The 19,381-nt window shown below is 45.9% G+C and overlaps 3 protein-coding genes across 3 annotated transcripts; all 3 read right to left on the minus strand.

Annotated features, from left to right (window-relative positions):
* Window positions 1–545: 545 nt before the first annotated feature.
* On the minus strand, window positions 546–2,325 carry med28 (mediator complex subunit 28). Its single transcript, XM_056280950.1, has 4 exons — window positions 2,164–2,325; window positions 1,758–1,824; window positions 1,543–1,655; window positions 546–1,033 (listed from the first exon to the last, which is right to left on the minus strand). The coding sequence occupies exons 1-4, from the start codon at window positions 2,323–2,325 to the stop codon at window positions 830–832; spliced, it is 546 nt and encodes a 181-aa protein (XP_056136925.1). The 3' UTR covers window positions 546–829.
* Window positions 2,326–5,370: 3,045 nt separating this feature from the next.
* On the minus strand, window positions 5,371–9,011 carry lap3 (leucine aminopeptidase 3). Its single transcript, XM_056280763.1, has 13 exons — window positions 8,889–9,011; window positions 8,502–8,614; window positions 8,298–8,352; window positions 8,089–8,194; window positions 7,837–7,996; window positions 7,540–7,704; window positions 7,268–7,426; window positions 6,970–7,094; window positions 6,745–6,833; window positions 6,530–6,632; window positions 6,140–6,219; window positions 5,937–6,049; window positions 5,371–5,828 (listed from the first exon to the last, which is right to left on the minus strand). Exons 1-13 carry the CDS (start codon window positions 8,973–8,975, stop codon window positions 5,642–5,644), a joined length of 1,542 nt encoding a protein of 513 aa, XP_056136738.1. The 5' UTR covers window positions 8,976–9,011; the 3' UTR covers window positions 5,371–5,641.
* Window positions 9,012–14,936: 5,925 nt separating this feature from the next.
* clrn2 (clarin 2) lies at window positions 14,937–18,251 on the minus strand. The gene is made up of 3 exons (XM_056281130.1): window positions 17,999–18,251; window positions 15,996–16,175; window positions 14,937–15,205 (listed from the first exon to the last, which is right to left on the minus strand). Exons 1-3 carry the CDS (start codon window positions 18,249–18,251, stop codon window positions 14,937–14,939), a joined length of 702 nt encoding a protein of 233 aa, XP_056137105.1.
* Window positions 18,252–19,381: the final 1,130 nt, after the last annotated feature.

Here is a 19,381-nt window from a genome sequence, read left to right on the forward strand (position 1 = left end):
ATTATGCAAATGACCCACTGAACTCAATAGGAAAAATGGTGTTGTTGGCCTTCATAACGTCTTACTCTTGGTGATTTTGGGTGATTTGACAGGATTCTAACGTCTCCATTGCAATGTCAACAGAAATAAGACTGACCCATAATGATAAAAGACTCCAAAATGACACCAACATAACCCCAAGATTTTGGCAGTGGCTTTCACAGACGCCTCCAATTCCACTCATTAAGATCCCTGCAGAGCTACAGCTGTGCAACAGTTTGGTGGCTGACTTGCAGCAACTCCAACTCTAACTCCCCCATCCTCCTGTAGGGTTTTGGTGTGGTTAAGGTCAAGGTGGGAGGAGCTGGAGGTGTCCACGAGTCCACCGCCAGACCCCCTCTCACATAATTTACTATTGATATACTGGCAGTCATAGTCCATTGTCAGAATTTAGTGATCTTCTACAGCATTCTTCTCTTTGCTGATAGTGTCACAGAGGACATCTTTAGATCTATTTGAAATAAACCTGGTTAAAGTGGGACAAACTTTTTTTAAGTCAAGTTTTTATTTTATATAGTGATAAACCACATTAGGAAAAAATGCGAGCCAGATTCTTAGCCAAGTCTGATCCAAAAGTTTTACAAAATTTTATTTTCTTTTTAAGCTGGTAATAGAAAAATATTTACAAGTACAAAAAGAAAGAAAAGAAACAAACTTGAAATAAAATTCAACGTTTTATGTGATGATTTGGCTGAGCACTAAGCACAGCTCCGAAGAGTAGAGCCGCTGCACTGTTGTTCAACATCCTCAAAACTTGACAGTGAACACTGCAAGTTTGTGGGTGACTGTTCTAGTTGGGCTTTAAAGGGGCAGGAGGCAGACTAGCAGAAGCCTGCTCTAAAAAGGCTAGTGGTCCAGGAGGGGGCAGGTCCGTTGGTTTGCGATGCTGAACACTGACATCCTCAAGCACTTGTTGCCAGTGGTGCAACTTGGACAGATGTTTCTGAACCAGCACTTCCTTCCTCTGTAGCTCATTGCGCAACTCAGACACATCCTAGAATAAGGAGAAAGTAGATCAAAGCCAAATCAAATCAATTTTATTTGTATAGACCAATATCACAAATTTGCCTCAGTGGGCTTAACAGCAACACAACATCCTGTCCTTAGACCCTCTCATCGGATAAGGGACAACTCCCTAAAAAAAAACTTTAACAGGGCGAAAAAACAGGAAGAAACCTCAGGGAGAGCAACAGAGGAGGGATCTCTCTCTCAGGATGGACAGCGTGCAATAGAAGTTGTGTTTACGCAGTTTACATAATACAACATTGAAAGAGGATAACAGAATTATAATGGACTAATAAAATTTATGAAGAATATGATGCACAGCCTGCCAAGATGTGTGACGAGAGTTTATACAAGAGCCACTCAAAATCAGAAAACGTATAAGAGTTCAAAAACTTAAATTTTTTTAGATAGGTAAAAAAAAAAAGGCAATGAAACAGGTCAATATTATAGATTCGCTACCACCGAAACAAAAATACTGAGCCAGCAGTTCTTCTTTACCTCTTTGACCACCTGTTCTGGTTTCTGTACAGATAATTGAAGCCTTTTCTGTAAGAAGAAACACTCGGTCTGTCTAGCCACATCCAGAAACTTTTGGATGCACTGGTCCACACCTATGGTAAACAGACAGATCAAAAAATAATGTCAAGCATATAAAAAAATGCTGTCTTACTACATCGAATTTTGAAACACCTTTATCTCTGTGGTTCACTGACCAGTTCGGATCTCTTCCTGGTCCGTCCCATTGACGTAGTCTTGGCTTACCAGTGACGCAAAGCAAGCCTAACGCACAGAAAAGCAAGGTGACGTGATTAGCCTGAATAGCAATACCTTCACCAAAACATTTCAAGTACCCCAGGGTAGTGCTGCACAACCCTAGCAAAAGACGGTGACGAGGCTTAGCTAGCCATCAGCATATTGCATTAAGCACCCTACCATAATCTGCAAGACCCTGATTATGTTTTAGTCGCGTTAACCCGGGGGATCTCCCCTAAACGTTAACGTTAGCAGCACCAGCGGGGAACCGGGTTAGGTTAGGTCAGAACGTTAGCCTGCTCGCTAACTAGCGGATAAAGCTAACGTGACAGAGCTGGCGAGAAAGTCTCCGCTGCGTCCCATTACCTCAAAGGAGGCCTCCAAATCGTCCACTAATGTATTGGCACCCTGGCCCCTGTTACCGGCGCCAGGTAGTAAACCGGGCTGGCCCGGTCCTCCGGGACCTCCGACGGGATGACCACCAGGCGCTTGTTGTCCGGGAAACATACCGCTCATGGACGACGCCATCTTGGTCTGCGGTGAGAAGTACGCACATGCGCAGATAATACCTAATGCCCCCCCCCACACACAAATGAACCACACCATTTCGAAATCTAATAAAAAATTTATTCAACTCGCACATTTATTCACGTTACAGATCTGTAAATTTTGATGAGTCTAGAAATGCGTTACATAAATGTAATGATTATTAGTTTGGATATGTGTGTTTAGTTTGGACATGAGTGTTAGTTTAGGAACCCAGCCACTGAGGATGCACAAGCCAGTGCATCCTTAGTGCCGGTCCCAAGCCCGGACAAACGGGGAGGGTTGCGTCAGGAAGGGCATCCGGCGTAAAATCTTTGCCAAATCAAATATGCAGATCATAAATAAGATTTACATACCGATCGGTCGAGGCCCGGGTTACCAACGACCGCCACCGGTACTGTTAACCAGCAGGGTGTCGGTGGAAACTATGCTACTGTTGGGCAAAGGAGAAGGAGAGGGGGAAAGCATGTCCAGAGGCAGCTAGAGAGGAGGAAGGGTAGGCATGTGGAGGTGAGAGTTGGAACTTTGAATGTTGGCACTATGACTGGTAAAGGGAGAGAGCTGGCTGACATGATGGAAAGAAGAAAGGTAGGCATACTGTGTGTGCAAGAGACCAGGTGGAAGGGGAGTAAGGCCAGGAGTATCGGAGGTGGGTTCAAACTCTTCTACCATGGTGTGAATGGGAGGAGAAATGGGGTAGGGGTAATTCTGAAGGAAGAGTATGTCAAGAGCGTGCTGGAGGTGAAGAGAGTGTCAGACAGAGTGATGAGTATGAAGCTGGAAATGGAAGGTTTGTTGCTGAATGTTTTCAGCGCATATGCCCCGCAAGTTGGGTGTGAGATGGATGAAAAAGAAGAATTCTGGAGCGAGTTGGACGACGTGGTGGAGAGGGTACCCAAGGAGGAGAGAGTGGTGATTGGAGCGGACTTCAATGGACATGTTGGTGAAGGGAACAGAGGTGATGGGAAGGTATGGAGTCAAGAAGAGAAATGTGGAAGGACAGATGGTGGTCGATTTTGCGAAAAGGGTAGAAATGGCTGTGGTGAATACATATTTCAAGAAGAGGGAGGAACACAGGGTGACGTATAAGAGTGGAGGAAAGTGCACACAGGTGGACTATATCTTATGTAGAAGGCGCCATCTAAAAGGGATTGGAGACTGCAAGGTGGTGACAGGGGAGAACGTAGCTAGGCAGCATCGGATGGTGGTCTGTAGGATGACTTTGGAGACCAAGAAGATGAAGTGAGTGAAGACACAGCCGAAGATCAAATGGTGGAAGTTGAAGAAGGAAGACTGTTGTGTGGAGTTCAGGCAGGAGTTAAGACAGCCACTGGGTGGTAGTGAAGAGTTGCCAGATGGCTGGGCAACCACTGCAGAAATAGTGAGGGAGACAGCCAGGAAGGTACTTGGTGTGTCATCAGGACAGAGGAAGGAAGACAAGGAGACTTGGTGGTGGAATGAGGAAGTACAGCAAATTATACAGAGGAAAAGGTTGGCAAAGAAGAAGTGGGATAGTAAGAGAGATGAAGAAAGTAGACAGGAGTACAAGGAGATGCAGCGTAAAGCAAAGAGAGAGGTGGCAAAGGAAAAGGAAAAGGCGTATGGTGAGTTGTATGACAGGTTAGACACTAAGGAAGGAGAAAAGGACTTGTACCGATTGGCTAGACAGAGGGACCAAGCTGCAAAAGATGTGCAGCAAGTTAGGGTGATCAAGGATAGAGATGGAAATGTGCTGACAAGCGAGGAGAGTGTGCTGAGAAGGTGGAAGGAATACTTTGAGGGGCTGATGAATGAAGAAAATGAGAGAGAGAGAAGGTTGGATGATGTAGGGATAGTGAATCAGGAAGTTCAGCGGATTAACAAAGAGGAAGTGAGGGCAGCTATGAAGAGGATGAAGAGTAGAAAGGCAGTTGGTCCTGATGACATACCTGTGGAGGCATGGAGATGTTTAGGAGAGATGGCAGTGGAGTTTTTAACAAGATTGTTTAACACAATCTTGGAAAGTGAGAGGATGCCTGAGAAGTGGAGAAGAAGCATACTGGTACCGATTTTCAAGAACAAGGACGATGTGCAGAACTGTAACAACTACAGAGGTATAAAGTTGGGGTGGAGGGTGTGGAGTGGGTGGAGAAGTGTGTCAGGAGTGATTTGCGACAGAAGGGTACCAGCAAGAGTTAAACGGAAAGTTTACAAGATGGTTGTGAGACCAGCTATGTTATATGGTTTGGAGACAGTGGCACTGACGAAAAGACAGGAGGCGGAGCTGGAGGTGGCAGAGTTGAAAATGCTAAAATTTTCACTGGGAGTAACGAAGAAGGACAGGATTAGGAACGATTATATTAGAGGGACCGCTCAGGTTGGACGGTTTGGAGACAAAGCAAGAGAGGCAAGATTGAGATGGCTTGGACATGTGCGGAGGAGAGATCCTGGTTATATTGGGAGAAGGATGCTGAATATGGAGCTGCCAGGGAAGAGGAGAAGAGGAAGGCCAAAGAGGAGGTTTATGGATGTGGTGAGGGAAGACATGCAGGTGGCTGGTGTCTCAGAGGAAGACGCAGAAGACAGGAAGAAATGGAAACGGATGATCCGCTGTGGCGACCCCTAACGGGAGCAGCCGAAAGTAGTAGTAGTAGTAGATAAGTGTTAGTTTGGACAGGTGTGTTCTTATATTTCTTGGACATGTGTTTTTGTCTTTGTGTTGTACTGCTGTGGGCTGGGGGAAACAACATTTAGTTTACAAATAAAGTCTTCCTGATTCCTGATTATTATTATTACATGGTTCTAACAGTCAAACTGAATCAACAATGGCATGACACCTGAGATCTAATTCGTGGACAAAAAAGTCTGGGTTCAGTTGAAATAAATGTTCAACTGCCGGTATAAACTTGGGCTGCAATGATGACTAGAAAATAGAAAATGAAACCTATTTAAAATTGTTTAAAGAAAAAATAACTTCTAGAAGAAAACACATCAATGCTGACTATGACTCCTTTCGGATAATCAAGAGGCCGTAATTTCATATGAATAACTGTATCTATAAGATGAACATATTCAAGTCCTATTGAAAAAATAAACACAATCGATAATGTCTACTTTTTATTCCGAAGAATGGTAAAATTATGTTCAGCTCAGGGGATACATTGTCCCAGAGTTGTACATGGCCCTGGGACCTTGGTCGGTCGAGCTCTTCCTCCATGAAAAAATCACTCTTGTGTCCTGACCCTCTTTACTTCACATCTAGGAGGAGGGGAGTTTTCTTGCCAAGTGGGTCACCTGTTTCCATCTGAATTTGTGTCTCTTAGGTCTTGCTGGCTAGTCTTGAGGCAAACTCTACCAGCGTGCGTGTAGGCCTTCCGGACATGCCTTTTCTCAGGTAGGGAACTTCGTCCTTGTTACTCATCACCCCAGCAATATCCAGATGGGCCCAATGAGTAGCTGTAACAAACTCCCTTAGGAATGCAGCTGCTGTGCAGGCACCACCAGAGCTGGAAGGGGACATATATCAATGAGTCAGATACACGCTTACTCCTCTCCTGTGCCAAAATATCTAACAGGTGATTTTTATCTCTGACTGAGCGTAATGAGATACATACCGGCTGTACTTGCCGATGTTGTTGAGGTCAGCCAGCTGGCTGTCAGTCACTTGTCTGGTGTAGTGCTGATACAGGGGCATTCGCCACACTCTGTCACCTGTCACTACACTGGCCTAGGCATACAACCATTGTCAGCACAAGGGGTGAATGAAATGGAAATCAAGCATCTTTGTATCTTGGCGAGTATGTGTGAGTGTAAATACCTTATGCAGCTGCTCCCAAAGCCAATCAGAGTTTGTGAAGACTCCAGTTGCTGCCGAGCCAAGAGCAACATCCATAGCCCCTATGGAACAGAGAAAGAAAAGTCAGTTGCATAATGATTGTTACAGTCATCTCAGTCAAATTCCTAACATACCAATGCTACAATAACAGCCAGAACAGATTACAGTAAAAAAAAAAAAGCAATGTAAATGTCTAAGCTTTGGAGCATTAACACTTTCATTAGTGTTCTTTTTTATCTCTTACTATGTTACCATGTGAATTAATTGCCTCTCTTTTTGAATCTAGAATCCTACTGAACATTTTCTTGAAGTATGTAGGCCTCTAACATCTTTGACAAAAACAAACAATTGTACTTGCAGTTATCATCATACCTGTTAGTGTAGCTATATTGACAATGGCTCTGGGGTTGAAGGTATGTGCATAACAGAGCGCATCAGCTAGGATCAGCCTACCCTCTGCATCTGTGTTATCAACCTGGACATAGAAGACAAATCAAACGAATCAACTTAAATCATTCGTATACAGACAAACACATATAAAAAAATTTGAGATTTCACTTCTTTACTACCTTCATTAGTCCTCTTACCTGTATTGTTTTTCCATTCTTGGCCTTAACAACATCACCTGGTTTATTGGCTTTTCCACTAGGCATGTTCTCACACAGAGGTGCCAGACCTAAAGGAATTTGGAGGTTTGTAGAGAAAAAGAACCAAACAAATGACCCATGCTCAGCCATTTCAATCAACCATGAGGCACAGCACAAAAAAGAGAGGCAAAGCATGCAGAAGGGTTTTTGAGATAGAAATCTCACCAACAATGTTGATTGGCAGTTTAAGGGCTGCTGCTGTGACAATGGATGCGCACACAGTGGCAGCACCACCCATATCAGCTCTCATAGCATCCATACCAGAGGATGGTTTAAGAGATATACCACCACTGTTGAGAGATGGAGAGATAAGCATGAGGGGTGGGGGAACAAATGTGAACAATCTGGAAATATCATGAAAGGTGAAATGTTTAAAAAAAAAGTTTCCCATAGAAATGTCATATTATCACCTGCAATGTAAGGAGTGCGGATGAAAGAGTGTGTGGCGCGTGCTGTGGTTTACCTGTCAAAGGTGATACCCTTGCCAACCAATAGCAGTGGGGCCTGAGTGTTGTCAGGGCAACCATTGTAATGCAGTTCCAGGAAGACAGGGGGCTCCTCTGACCCTTTGGAAACACTTAGGAATGCCCCCATCTGTTGTTCTTCTATCCAAGCCTGAGGCCTACACAAACACATAGCTTATGAACTAATGGAAGTCTGAAAATTCATTCTGCCAAAATGAAAAAAGGAGGACATTGTATCACGCTTCATCTTACATGTCAGCTTTGTACACACCTTTTGTGAACTGCTACATGTTCAGCATAAAGTGCTAGCTTCTCCTCGATGGTGTCTGCAAACACGGTGGGAGTGATATGATTTGCTGGTGCTTCCATGAGTAGGCGGGCCAGATTCTGGCCCTCTCCGTACAATATTCCTTTCTCCCATCCTGCCATGTCACCACTAGGAATAGCACATACAAACCAGTACAACGCTAGTAACCAGTCTGTATCTTATGAAGTCCAGGCTTATGTGTTGCTTCCTTTAGTCATTTTGAAGGCATCATTTTGGACTGTAACCCGTGCGCTAGTCTACCTTCCACACAGCTGTGTGATTACTTTGGTCTTCTTCTTGGATTTGAGCTGGTCATACTGAAATAAACCCAGAATGGCACCTTCTGCTGCTGACTGGGCATCATCGCAGCTATCCACTTCCACATGGTTCACCTCCAGGTCTTGTAGCAACCTGCAGCCCGCTGAGCACACGCAAAGTGTAAACAAAAGTCAGTGAGGTGGTCAGCAAGGGCCAGCTGCCATTTCCAGTAAACGCCTCTAGCAGTGTATTTACCTGACATTGCTGCTCTGATGTTCTCCTTGCAGGTGTCCCAATTCTCTGCCCCACACACCCCTGCATTTTTCTTACCCAAACCAAGTACTGCCACAAATGGGAAGTCCTGAGGGAAAATATGCATGACATTTAAAAAAAATCACCAGTCAATATGACAAGGTTTTGTTTCTTTTGTCTGACTGCAGAGCCACACAATCAAAGCCTTTTACCTCGTGAAGTCCATAAAAGATTCTATTTTTGCCTTTCTTCAGAGCTGGACCAGAGCTGTCCAAAATGAAATTAAAAAGACAGTGGTTTAGAATCTTAAAACACCAAAACCACTTAAATAAACAGAATGGAAGCATATCAGCTACACAAACGGATGATGATGTGTTTGTCTGAGTGGTCTCCGTAAAGCCAAATGACAGACTGACATTTTCAGTAGATCTGACAGTTTTCCTGACAGAGCTTTGTCAAAACCTGCCGCTGTCTCCGTCAGACGAAAACTGCAATCTTCGCCCTCCTCGTACACTCCCAGCACCAAGCCCTGGGGGGCGAAACAACACAGATAAGTCCATAAACTCAGTATACACGCGTTAAAGAGATACAGGCACACACACACAAAAAAGGAAAACGTGACCATCTATCTCACTATCTATTGCACACGTGCACCTACAAAACGACCCCAACACACACAAACAGAACCCACAGACTCGGGCTGTCTCGACTGTAAACAGAGAACATGTAGATTGTGAATGACCCCTGGGATAGCTGCCACTGAAGTATTTGTACTTGTGGGCTAATGTTAGCTTGCTACCAACCTTTCTGGCATTCCCGTTATTGGGGGTAGAATATAATCTGCACTGTCTCCCCCGCACTGCCAAAAAGGCTCTCCTCAAAGGAAGCATTGTCAAAGGTAAACATGAATATTTTGCTCAAATCGGTGAATTAATTGGCGTATTAAGGCTACAGTCGCGTGTTCTACGCAAACACGGCCAGCCGCCCATTGACTGTCGCGTTACGTCATATAAACGCGACGCGTGGGGGCGGGGCGTGGGGGCCGGAGACTGCAGCCCTCTGCTGCCAGCGGTCAGAGGGAGCCGGTGTACAACTACATCATCACATTTCTCGTTACAAAACACAGGAGAAAACGGGAACAATAGGTGTTCAGCGTACCGTACCAGGTATTAAGCGTACCATCTACCATGCACTGTTGATGGTGTCTCCAGTACAGACAATATTGCTGAGTTATGGCGACAGCATTGGCCTATAGTACCTTATTCAGAGTTATATGGTGTACAAATAGGGATGCCAACTTGACTTGGTTGTATTCCAGCAGATTTTATTTTTTGGGGGGGGGGGTCGGTGTGTTCGGCATACCAGAATTGTCCCGACAACCTATAATTAGCCTCACCACGGTACAAGTGTTTAAATATCACAGCACCAGTCTTCATAATAAGAGTCGCGCTCAGTAAACCCGTTGATATCCATTTTAACACATTTTTTAAATTTCAGAAGGTCAAAAAAATCTCCCGGATTGGATTTGCTGCTGTCCGGGAGACTCCCGGCCAATCCGGGATGGTCGGCGAGCCTGTGTACAAAGTTATATGGTGGGCAATAAGTGAGACACGAGGTGTGCCAAGCTGTCTGTTAACAAAGCGAGTGGTTTAGATCATATTACTGCTGAACATGCCAGTCCGAGGGTAGCTCCCCTCCTTGCTATTTGTTTTACTGGCTTTATGGTCCATGGCTTGTTACCAGACTCAATGTTTGTACTGTTTGTGCCAGTCATTAAGGCCAAAGCTGGTAAAGTATGCAGCCTAGATAACTGCAGGCCTACAGCTCTAGCCAGCATACTGTCAAAAGTCCTAGAAAGAATCCTGCTGGACAGAGTGCATGAACATGGCACTGACTTAAAGGAAATTATTAACAAATAGAGGGCAAAACTCATCGGTTCTTATGTGTTTTATTGATGCTTCTAAAGCTTTTGATCGTGTTAATCATAGAAAGTTGTTTGTTAAATTGAGACAAAGAAGGGTGTCTAAATACATTGTGAGAATTCTGGCTTATTGGTATGCCCACCAGACTGTGCAAGTGAAATGGGGTAACGGTGTTTCAGCCCCATTTGGGGTTAGCAGTGGTGTCAGACAAGGGGGACTTCTGTCTCTGGGTCTGGTAGTAGTATGCTGCCCAATTCCAACTAATCAAATAATGGACTGGAACTTATCTTCCTTCAAATAAACGTCAACCTTTTCAGAGCGATGTTTGCGCTTTTGTTTTAAGTAAATGCCCAAAAAATATATATAAATTATCTTCTGCTGTAATTTGTAAGTTCTGACTTATTAATGAAAGAGAATGAATGACAGGAACGAATGACCATGTAACTAACATGAGTGAATGACAATACAGAGATAGTTTAGATATTGTAGCGAATTCGGGAAGAAAAAGAATCAAATTCTTGTTCAATATTTTTTTGCTTTCAGTCTTAATCAAAAGTGAAATTTGACCTGTTGTAGAACTATGAACAGTTAAACCTCCCAGAAAGGAACGTCTTTATCCTTGACTTGATGCTCCTCGATCCGTACGAAAACACTCCCAGTAAACAGTTGAACAAGACAAAACAAAAATTGGGTATCCAATATATATATATATATATATATATATATACATATATATATACATATATACATATATATATACATACATATATGTGTGTGTTTATATATATATATATATATATATAATAGCCCTATAACACACATACACACACACACACACATATATATATGTTCTCTGATACTCAAGTGATCCAAGAGCAGAGCTCGTCTTCAGTGTCCAAGGAGAATGATGTTATCTACTCAGCTCCTGTCCCATCCATCAGCCAGCAGGAAAACATGGCAGAGAGCAGTGCCTTGACAGTAAGAAAGGCTAGAGGCTGGTAACACTTGGCCAGGTCTTCTCTCTTCTCTACCATTTGGTCAAGTGAAGTAATGTAGAACTCCACACACTCCTCTCATGAGAAGACTTTTGGAGCCTGGCTGGAAGCCAGTGCATGGAATCTAATGTGAGTGTGTTTAGTGTCTTAGTTTACTGCACAACAAAGACACCAACGCATGTTACACATGGCAGCTTTAACTGTGTAATCAACTGCTTTCTACAATTAATTTCAGATTGGAAACGCTAATGGAGAGGTTTTGCATAGAAGAGTATGACTCACACTACATATAAAATGTCAGTATCTTGGCTATATTAAGTCACTGTTGTCCAAATGATACAATGGTATTATTCGAAGGCATGGACAGAGATTTGCCTACTGGACAGAGGAAGCATCCCATCCCCCTCAGGGAACCCTTGAGCCTGCCTTCAGGTTGTGAAAATCCACCTCACCAAACTGTCGCACAGCAGGAAAGGTGCCACTGACGGGGTTGAAGAGGACAATTTCAGATCAGGCAAGTCATAAATGAACTTGTGTATATGTACTAGTTAAAAGGATAGTCGTCCATGGCAAAAAAAAGTGAAAATAAATGAGGGTCTTCGTGATAGGTTCAAAAATTATTCCTTTATTTGCATTGTACTTGTACAAATCTACATGATATGTTCATTGCAAAGAGGTCTTCCTTCATCTCACTGTTGTCATGTCACAAGGTCAATCAGTTATCCCCCCCCCCATGTATGTGTGTGTTTGTGTGTGTGTGTGTGTGTGTTTCTTAAATGCAGAAATCTGCTGAAAAAAGTCTTAATTGAAGTCACACTTTATGTTGATAAGTGCAACACAGCTTTAGAAATACATATCGATGAAATATGTTTGGTGTGACTGACAATACTACCAAAATCTAGTGGTCAACTTAAATTTGGTAGATTTAAAAAGTATCTTAGGTTAATACTGATCATTCATCCATTATCCAAACTGCTTATCCTGCTCTCAGGGTCACGGGATGCAGGAGCCTATCCCAGCAGTCATTGGGCCGCAGGCGGGGAGACACCCTGGACAGGCCGCCAGGCCATCACAGGGCCAAACAGTCAATTTCTTGACTAGTTTTATAAAATAGTCTTATAGACTCGTTTTCATATTTATCATAATATATATCAATATAATTTCATAATTGAATTAATAGTTGAGGTAATGTAGTTTTGTTTTAACAATTACTTTATTCAAGCAATGCCAGCCTTTTTTGTTAATGGATGATGAAATTAGCTCTATATTCTTTATCTTCTAGGGGTCGTTACAGCGGCCGACATCATCCTTTTCCATCTCTTCCTGTCACCTGCATCTTCCTCCGTCACACCAGCCACCCGCACGTCTCCCTTACCACACCCACAAACCTCCTCTTTGATCTTCTGGAATTAGCTATTATTTATCAAAACAGGAAGAGGAGGTTCACTGAATAAGAAACATTTGTGATCTTCTATTTCATAATCAATAAAAACAAAGATAACATTGTTTCATTTAAATCCCAGACACTACCTGTTTGTTGTTTTAAAAGGAATGGCCCGAGACCTTTTCCAAATCCACGCCGAAGCTCTTTATTTATCCCACATGCCAGACTCCGTGTTCGAACCTCCTGACCTCTGACCTCCGCACGTCACTAGCCTGCAACATAACGTCTAGGACTCTGGGGAACACAGTTCCTAACAAAGGCACATAATAACGTGTCTTCCCTTATTAAAAAACAAAAAAAACAAGTCTTCCCTTAAGGATGAACAGCATGAAATACAATAAACATAAATAACTTTTTCTTTTTTACATCTCAGACACTTCCAAAGAGTCTGTCCGGTCTCGTAATAATCCTTCTCGGTCTGCCGCATGTTTCAGCAGATGTTCTGACCCCAGGACCCGCAGCACCGCTTTGCTTCGGCGAACCAGAGCAGACCTGCTGATGGCTGGCATGTCCCACCGGGCCTTCAGAGGTGTTTTCAGAGGTGTCGCTGTTTTGAGTTGGCTCTTGTATTCTGAGCAGACTTCGACGATTGCGTCTGAAGATCTGTCCTTCCCTCCGTCCTCTCAGTGAAGGACCGCGGAGCTACTTCTTGCGGGCCGGTGGCTTTCGTACTCCGTCCCTCAGGATCCTCATCCTGACTGTATCATCACTAGACAGCGGCGGAAGCTGCTTGGCTGTCTTGTCATAAAACGACTCCCGCTTCATCTTTTGTTGCTGCAGCTGTTGTCCCAGTTTTGGGACGTTTCTTCTGCTTCGAGTAGCTCGGCAGTGTGGTGCGCAGCGTTCGAGTCAGCAGGTGATGCCCCCCCCCCCCCTCAAGCGGCGATGCTCTGCAGCCCAGCAGGGCGAGATAGGGATCTGACTCGCTGTCAGCGGCTTTCTCCAGGAGCTGTTTGAGAATGTGGACGCCTCTCTCTCAGCTTTTCCATTTGACTGTGCCTATAGAGGACTAGATGTCACATGCTTGAAGTCAGACTGTTCTGCATATTTCTGCCTCTCTGTGCTGGTGAAGCACGGTCCGCTGTCACCTGACCGCTGTCACGGTCCGCTGACGCAGGTTGACGATGTGTTTGACAGCGATGCCCTTTCAGGAAAGTGAATAATAGTCAGCGACCACTAGAAAGTCGTTACCTTTGAGGTGAAACAAGTCCATTCCTGCTTTGTGTCACGGTGCTGTTGGCACATCTGCTATGCTAGGCTCTTTGGTTTGCTTGTTTCTGACATGTCTCACACCTGCTTATCCGTCTCTCAACGTCTTCATTAACTCCAGGCCAGAAGACTGTCTCTCTCGCCCTCCTTTCGCACTTCTTGACCCCAAGATGACCTTCATGTAGTCTTCGTAGTGTGTCCTGTCTCAGTTCTTGTTGTTTCTGACATGTCTCACACCTGCTTATCCGTCTCTCAATGTCTTCATTAACTCCAGGCCAGAAGACTGTCTCTCTCGCCCTCCTTTCGCACTTCCTGACCCCGAGATGACCCCCTTCATGTAGTCTTTGTAGTGTGTCCTGTCTCAGTTCTTGTTGTTTCTGACATGTCTCACACCTGCTTATCCGTCTCCCAACGTCTTCATTAACTCCAGGCCAGAAGACTGTCTCTCTCGCCCTGCTTTTGCACTTCCTGACCCCGAGATGACCCCCTTCATGTAGTCTTCGTAGTGTGTCCTGTCTCAGTTCTTGTTGTGTCTGACATGTCTCACACCTGCTTATCCGTCTCTCAATGTCTTCATTAACTCCAGGCCAGAAGACTGTCTCTCTCGCCCTCCTTTTGCACTTCTTGACCCCGAGATGACCCCCTTCATGTAGTCTTCGTAGTGTGTCCTGTCTCAGTCCTTGTGGGATGATGCTTCTGTTTTGCTTCAGCGACAGTCCGTCAACAACGACAACCCCGCTCCTGGTACCATGTTCTGATCGTTGTTTTGAAACTAGTGGGCCGAGACCTTTTCCAAATCCACGCCGGAGCTTTTTATTTATCCCACGCGCCGGACTCCGCGCGCGTACCTCCCGACCTCTGACCTCAGCACGTCACTAGCCCGCCACATAGCAGCTAGGATTCTGGGTAACGCGGTTCCTAACAAAGGCCTATAACAACACACCACTTCTGTAAATTGCTTCGACCCACCGCCGACAGGAAGTAGACGCATTTTCGCGCATGCGTCAAACAAACCGGGTTTCCGGTACGGATCGGGCAATGACAGGCCCATCGGTACAACATCCTGTGCTTAATGGACCTGGTAGACTCTCTGCGGAGGCCTATGCACTCTGACCCTTCTGGCGATGTAGTACATTATGTCTTCAAGTAGCTTTCCAGACGAGGATGTGAGGGAAGGAATCCGTATGTACAATGTCTCTGACAGTGACTGGTTCTGGTCCAATCTGCTCCTACGGTCGGTGGCTGTATGAGGTGAGCAATAACATGTTGTTTTACTGGAGGTCAGTAAAGCAGGTCTAGAGCAGAGATGGTGGGCTCCTCGGGTTTCTTGCTCTGTTGTTGGGGCAGCTTTATCCGGCTCATGGCGACCACCCCGCACACGGCGAAGTGTGTGAATACGCTGGCTACACCCAACCAGAAGGACCAGTCCAGGCCGTCGTCCAGGACGGAGAGGAGGAAGAGGCCCTCGCGGTAGTTGGCAATTCTCTCCGTCAGACTGTGGTGTCTCATGGCTGCCAGGAAACACAGGACACCCAGGGCACCACACAGAGCTGGAAACAGAGGAGAAGAGAAAGGAGATAAGGGGAAGGGGGGAAAGGGAGGGACGGGCGTTCAGAGGAAGGAGGAAGAGGGATAAGAAAGAGCGGGGCAGGGTGATGAATGACGCGTACTCCGGTAGAACAGAGAGACGTGGCAAGTAAGAGTCAGTTCAAGAGAGTTCAAGAAAGAGCGAAGTTAGAAAAGAGAATGGAGCGTAGGGGTGAGGTTAAAAAAAGAAACGGGGGGAGTGGGGGAGGGAAGGAAATGTCCATCCATCCATTATCTGAACCGCTTATCCTGCTCTCAGGGTCACGGGGATGCTGGAGCCTATCCCAGCAGTCACTGGGCGGCAGGCGGGGAGACACCCTGGACAGGCCGCCAGGCCATCACACAGGGCCCACACACACACACACACACACACACACACACTCATACCTAGGGGCAATTTAGTATGGCCGATTCACCTGACCTACATGTCTTTGGACTGTGGGAGGAAACTCCACCTCCACACAGAGGACGACCCGGGACGACCCCCCCCAAGGCTGGACTACCCCGGGGCTCGAACCCAGAACCTTCTTGCTGTGAGGCCGGGAAGGAAACATAATCCTATTAAAAGCAACTGGTGGAAAATAAGGCAGATGAGAGCAGACAAGAAAGTGAGTGAATCCACTGTGTTGTAGGTTATCTTGAACCCGTGTGTGTGTGTGTGTGTGTGTGTGTGTGTGTGTGTGTGTGTGTGTGTGTGTGTGTGTGTGTGTGTGTACGAGTGCACATATGCTTTGCCGATGTTAATTCACATACCAGCAGCGAGGTTCCACAGGTAGAGTCCCTTGTGTCCTTTGATACTCTGGTACGGGACCTTGTGGGCATTGTAAATACAGAAGGAGAGGCTGACAAGGGCAAAGCCTATGGCAACCAACAGGAAGAGAATGACCATCATGTGAAGTCCACTATTGAGTGTCCTCGCAAGCTTAGGGAAAACTGCAAAGAGAAAGAAAGGCAAAGAGAGAGTAACTGCCCCCTCCCACACACACACACACACACAGACACACACAAACAGACGTGAATTGAGCAGTAATGAGTTTTTCCAATGTGCAACTGTCTGAATGCAGGCCAACATGCTGCTGAATCAGGGCATGCTAGCTCTGGCTGCTCTCCCTGGATAGATAAACACACACACACACACACACACACACACACACACACACACACACAACAAATCTGTCACGGCACGGAGTACACGGTACAAAGTGTGGGGGGGGATGGGGTTGCCCCCCCCATAAGAGTTAATGGGCCCCCATAACAGAGAGTGATTTAAACTTGCAGGGTAGTATTTTAAACTTAAAATCTGATTGACAAGCCCAAGCCCGTTGTGTTACAGATTTGAACGGTCCCCCTGGAAACACTAAAAACTTTTCAACGTCGACACTCTCATCGAGGCGTGTTCGGCTCATTCTGTCAGCAATATCAAAGATTTGCAAAGAATATGTTTTAAACACTGGGTCTTGAACCACGACGTCCTGGCCTGTTTGTCAACGGTCCACAGTAAAGGACTGAAGGGGTTTTCAGGCCCTTCATCTGTAAGGAGATTGTCGCATCGCTGATGGGCCCAGTCATTCTTATGAATCTACAACGATACACCGTGCTTCTCCATCAGTAAAACCACCAAGTGGACATCTTTCGGTGGAGTTTGAAGCAGGTGCACTCGGTCACTGCACCGCGCTTACGTTTATTGTCTGATGTCTCAGTGTGTGTTTGACGTGAGTGGGAAGGCGTGTGAGGTTGTGTGACGACCACCCTGGTGTCTGGTCCAAACCCCCACCCCCCCTTCCCACTCATCACGCACAAGCCCAAAAATCACACCAAAACATAATGAGTGCAGCAACTAAGTGGGGCTCATTTCCCCAGAGGCCCTATTAGAGATATTGACACTATTAGAGACCTCTGAGTCGATAAATACAATAAATAAATAAATAAAAATGTGTCCTGTCTTAACCTCATATTGTTGCCACCATGTCTCTCTCTCTCTCTCTCTCTCTCTCTCTCTCTCTCTCTCTCTCTCTCTCTCTCTCTCTCTCTCTCTCAGACCACAGACACACACACACACACATCTGTGTCACCCTATACTAGTGGGGACCCCCTAATTGACTACATTCATTCCCTAGCCCTCAACCCTAAATTTAACCATCATAACTACTTCCTTTACCTTAACCCTGACCCTTAACCTATACCTAATCCTAACTCTAACCTTTAACCGTAAACCCAATTCCTAACCCTGAAATGGACCATTTTCCTCATGGGGACCCATAAAATGTCCCCACAAGGTAGGGTTCAGGTTTTTCTATCCTAATGAGGACACACACACACACACACACACACACATCTGTGTCACCCTATACTCCTGGGGACCCCCTAATTGACTACATTCATTCCCTAGCCCTCAACCCTAACTTTAACCATCATAACTACTTCCTTTACCTTAACCCTGACCCTTAACCTATACCTAATCCTAACTCTAACCTTTAACCCTAAACCCAAGTCCTAACCCTGAAATGGACCATTTTCCTCATGGGGACCCATAAAATGTCCCCACAAGGTAGGGTTCAGGTTTTTCTATCCTAATGAGGACACACACGCGCGCGCGCGCGCGATCAGGGGACGTCCAAAGTCCGCTAACCCAGTTCAAACACAGGTGGGGGAGGTCAGGTGGGGGCGCGCGTTATGGGGGCGGCTGGCACATGACGCTGATCGAACGTCGCGTGCCAGGTGCTAATTAGATGCGGCGGAGTCTCGTCTGATCTTACTGTAGATTTTGGAGCGCCGAGTCCCGAGCCCGCACTTCTTAGTCTTCCCTCCCTGGAACAGCCCGTAGTAAATGTCTCCGATGAACTGCTCCAGCTCCAGGTCCGAGGCGTTGACGATGTCGGCGCCGGTTTTGCACAGGATCCGTCCCGTCACCCACCGCTCCGTCGAGAGCGCCACGACCAGGAGCACCGCGGAGCCGATGGAGAGCGCGGAGGCTACGGAAAACGTCAGCCTTTTCCACAAAGGGGGCATCCTTACCGCCGCCGGGCACACATGCCGCCCATCCTGCTCCGGAGGCGATAAGGCGGACTCGAACCGTGCAGCCGAAACAGCCGCGACGCCAAAAAGACGAGCGGAAAAGAGAGAAAACAAGCTTGCTCCTCTGAGTGCCCTCCGTGAAACCGAATCTACGGTGGCCAGGGAGATCCTTTACCAGGAGAAACTCTATCCCGCCCCCCCTGCCTGCCTGCCTGCCTGCCTGCCTGCCTGCCTGCCTGCCTGCCTGCCTGCCTGTCCTCACAGGCTTCTCTGCCCCCGCGTCTCCCGCGCTCGTCCCGTCCCTCACCGGGGGCTGCAGATGACCCGCTGCACCCCTGGCCTTTTGCGGGACTCGCAAATTCACTACGTTAATCTCCCGGCTGACATGTGGTCCAGGGGCCGCGGCGATAAAGTCAAATGACTCACAGTAACCAATGTCAGCATGACTGAGCTTTACCTCGCTAAAGGTCAAGCCAGGGAGTGAACCACCTCGTGGATATGGACCCGCTGACCGTATGAATAAAATAACAACTCGGCTGCCCAATTATCTCGTTTTATTTATTTATCAAATGAGGTCTCCATCCTTGACTTCCCATTAAATCATGTGGATTTTTAATTACACCTATACGACGCGTTATAGCCTATAACGCGTCGTATAGGTGTCATTGAACATTTTTTATTGTAAAATGTATCAAAGTGAATTGTATTAATCTGATTTCAATAAAAACATGTTCTCGGTGTTTTTTTTATTTTAAATGTAATTCTCCTTCCTTCCGCGTTTATCTTTCACTTGCCACGGCTATTTTTCATCTCTGCTTATTCTTCCCCACACGTTTCAATGTGCTTATCTGAGACAGCTAGAAGATGTGTTTATATTGTAAACTACTAATAAAACACGTTAGCCCCGAGCTAACGTGTCTGACCCTTTAGCCGAGCGGTTAGCGATGTCGCCTTGTGGTGCAGTACACCCCGTATCGAATCCCGCACCGGGCTAAAAAATAACCGGTTACAATAACTTAAGCGGAAATAAAATAAGCGTCAGTATGAGTGAAATAACCCAACGAGCTGATCACCCACCGTGAAGCGGTGAAAACGTCCAGGGCGCATGACTGAACCGTTCACTT

This window comes from Lampris incognitus, chromosome 5 (assembly GCF_029633865.1).
Source record: "Lampris incognitus isolate fLamInc1 chromosome 5, fLamInc1.hap2, whole genome shotgun sequence".
Classification (NCBI taxonomy): domain Eukaryota; kingdom Metazoa; phylum Chordata; class Actinopteri; order Lampriformes; family Lampridae; genus Lampris; species Lampris incognitus.

Coding starts and splice junctions, on each gene's coding strand:
- med28 (XM_056280950.1), bottom strand. CDS start 2,325: ATGGCGTCGTCCATGAGCGGTATGTTTCCCGGACAACAAGCGCCTGGT. Junction 1,825..2,163: donor ATTTGGAGGCCTCCTTTGAG/GTAATGGGACGC, acceptor TCTGTGCGTTAG/GCTTGCTTTGCGTCACTGGT. Junction 1,034..1,542: donor CAGAACAGGTGGTCAAAGAG/GTAAAGAAGAAC, acceptor TCCTTATTCTAG/GATGTGTCTGAGTTGCGCAA.
- lap3 (XM_056280763.1), bottom strand. CDS start 8,975: ATGCTTCCTTTGAGGAGAGCCTTTTTGGCAGTGCGGGGGAGACAGTGC. Junction 7,427..7,539: donor CATGTAGCAGTTCACAAAAG/GTGTGTACAAAG, acceptor GTGTTTGTGTAG/GCCTCAGGCTTGGATAGAAG. Junction 6,050..6,139: donor TTTGGGAGCAGCTGCATAAG/GTATTTACACTC, acceptor TTGTATGCCTAG/GCCAGTGTAGTGACAGGTGA.
- clrn2 (XM_056281130.1), bottom strand. CDS start 18,251: ATGCCCCCTTTGTGGAAAAGGCTGACGTTTTCCGTAGCCTCCGCGCTC. Junction 16,176..17,998: donor TCGGCGCTCCAAAATCTACA/GTAAGATCAGAC, acceptor TTCTCTTTGCAG/TTTTCCCTAAGCTTGCGAGG. Junction 15,206..15,995: donor CCTGTGGAACCTCGCTGCTG/GTATGTGAATTA, acceptor CTCTGTTTCCAG/CTCTGTGTGGTGCCCTGGGT.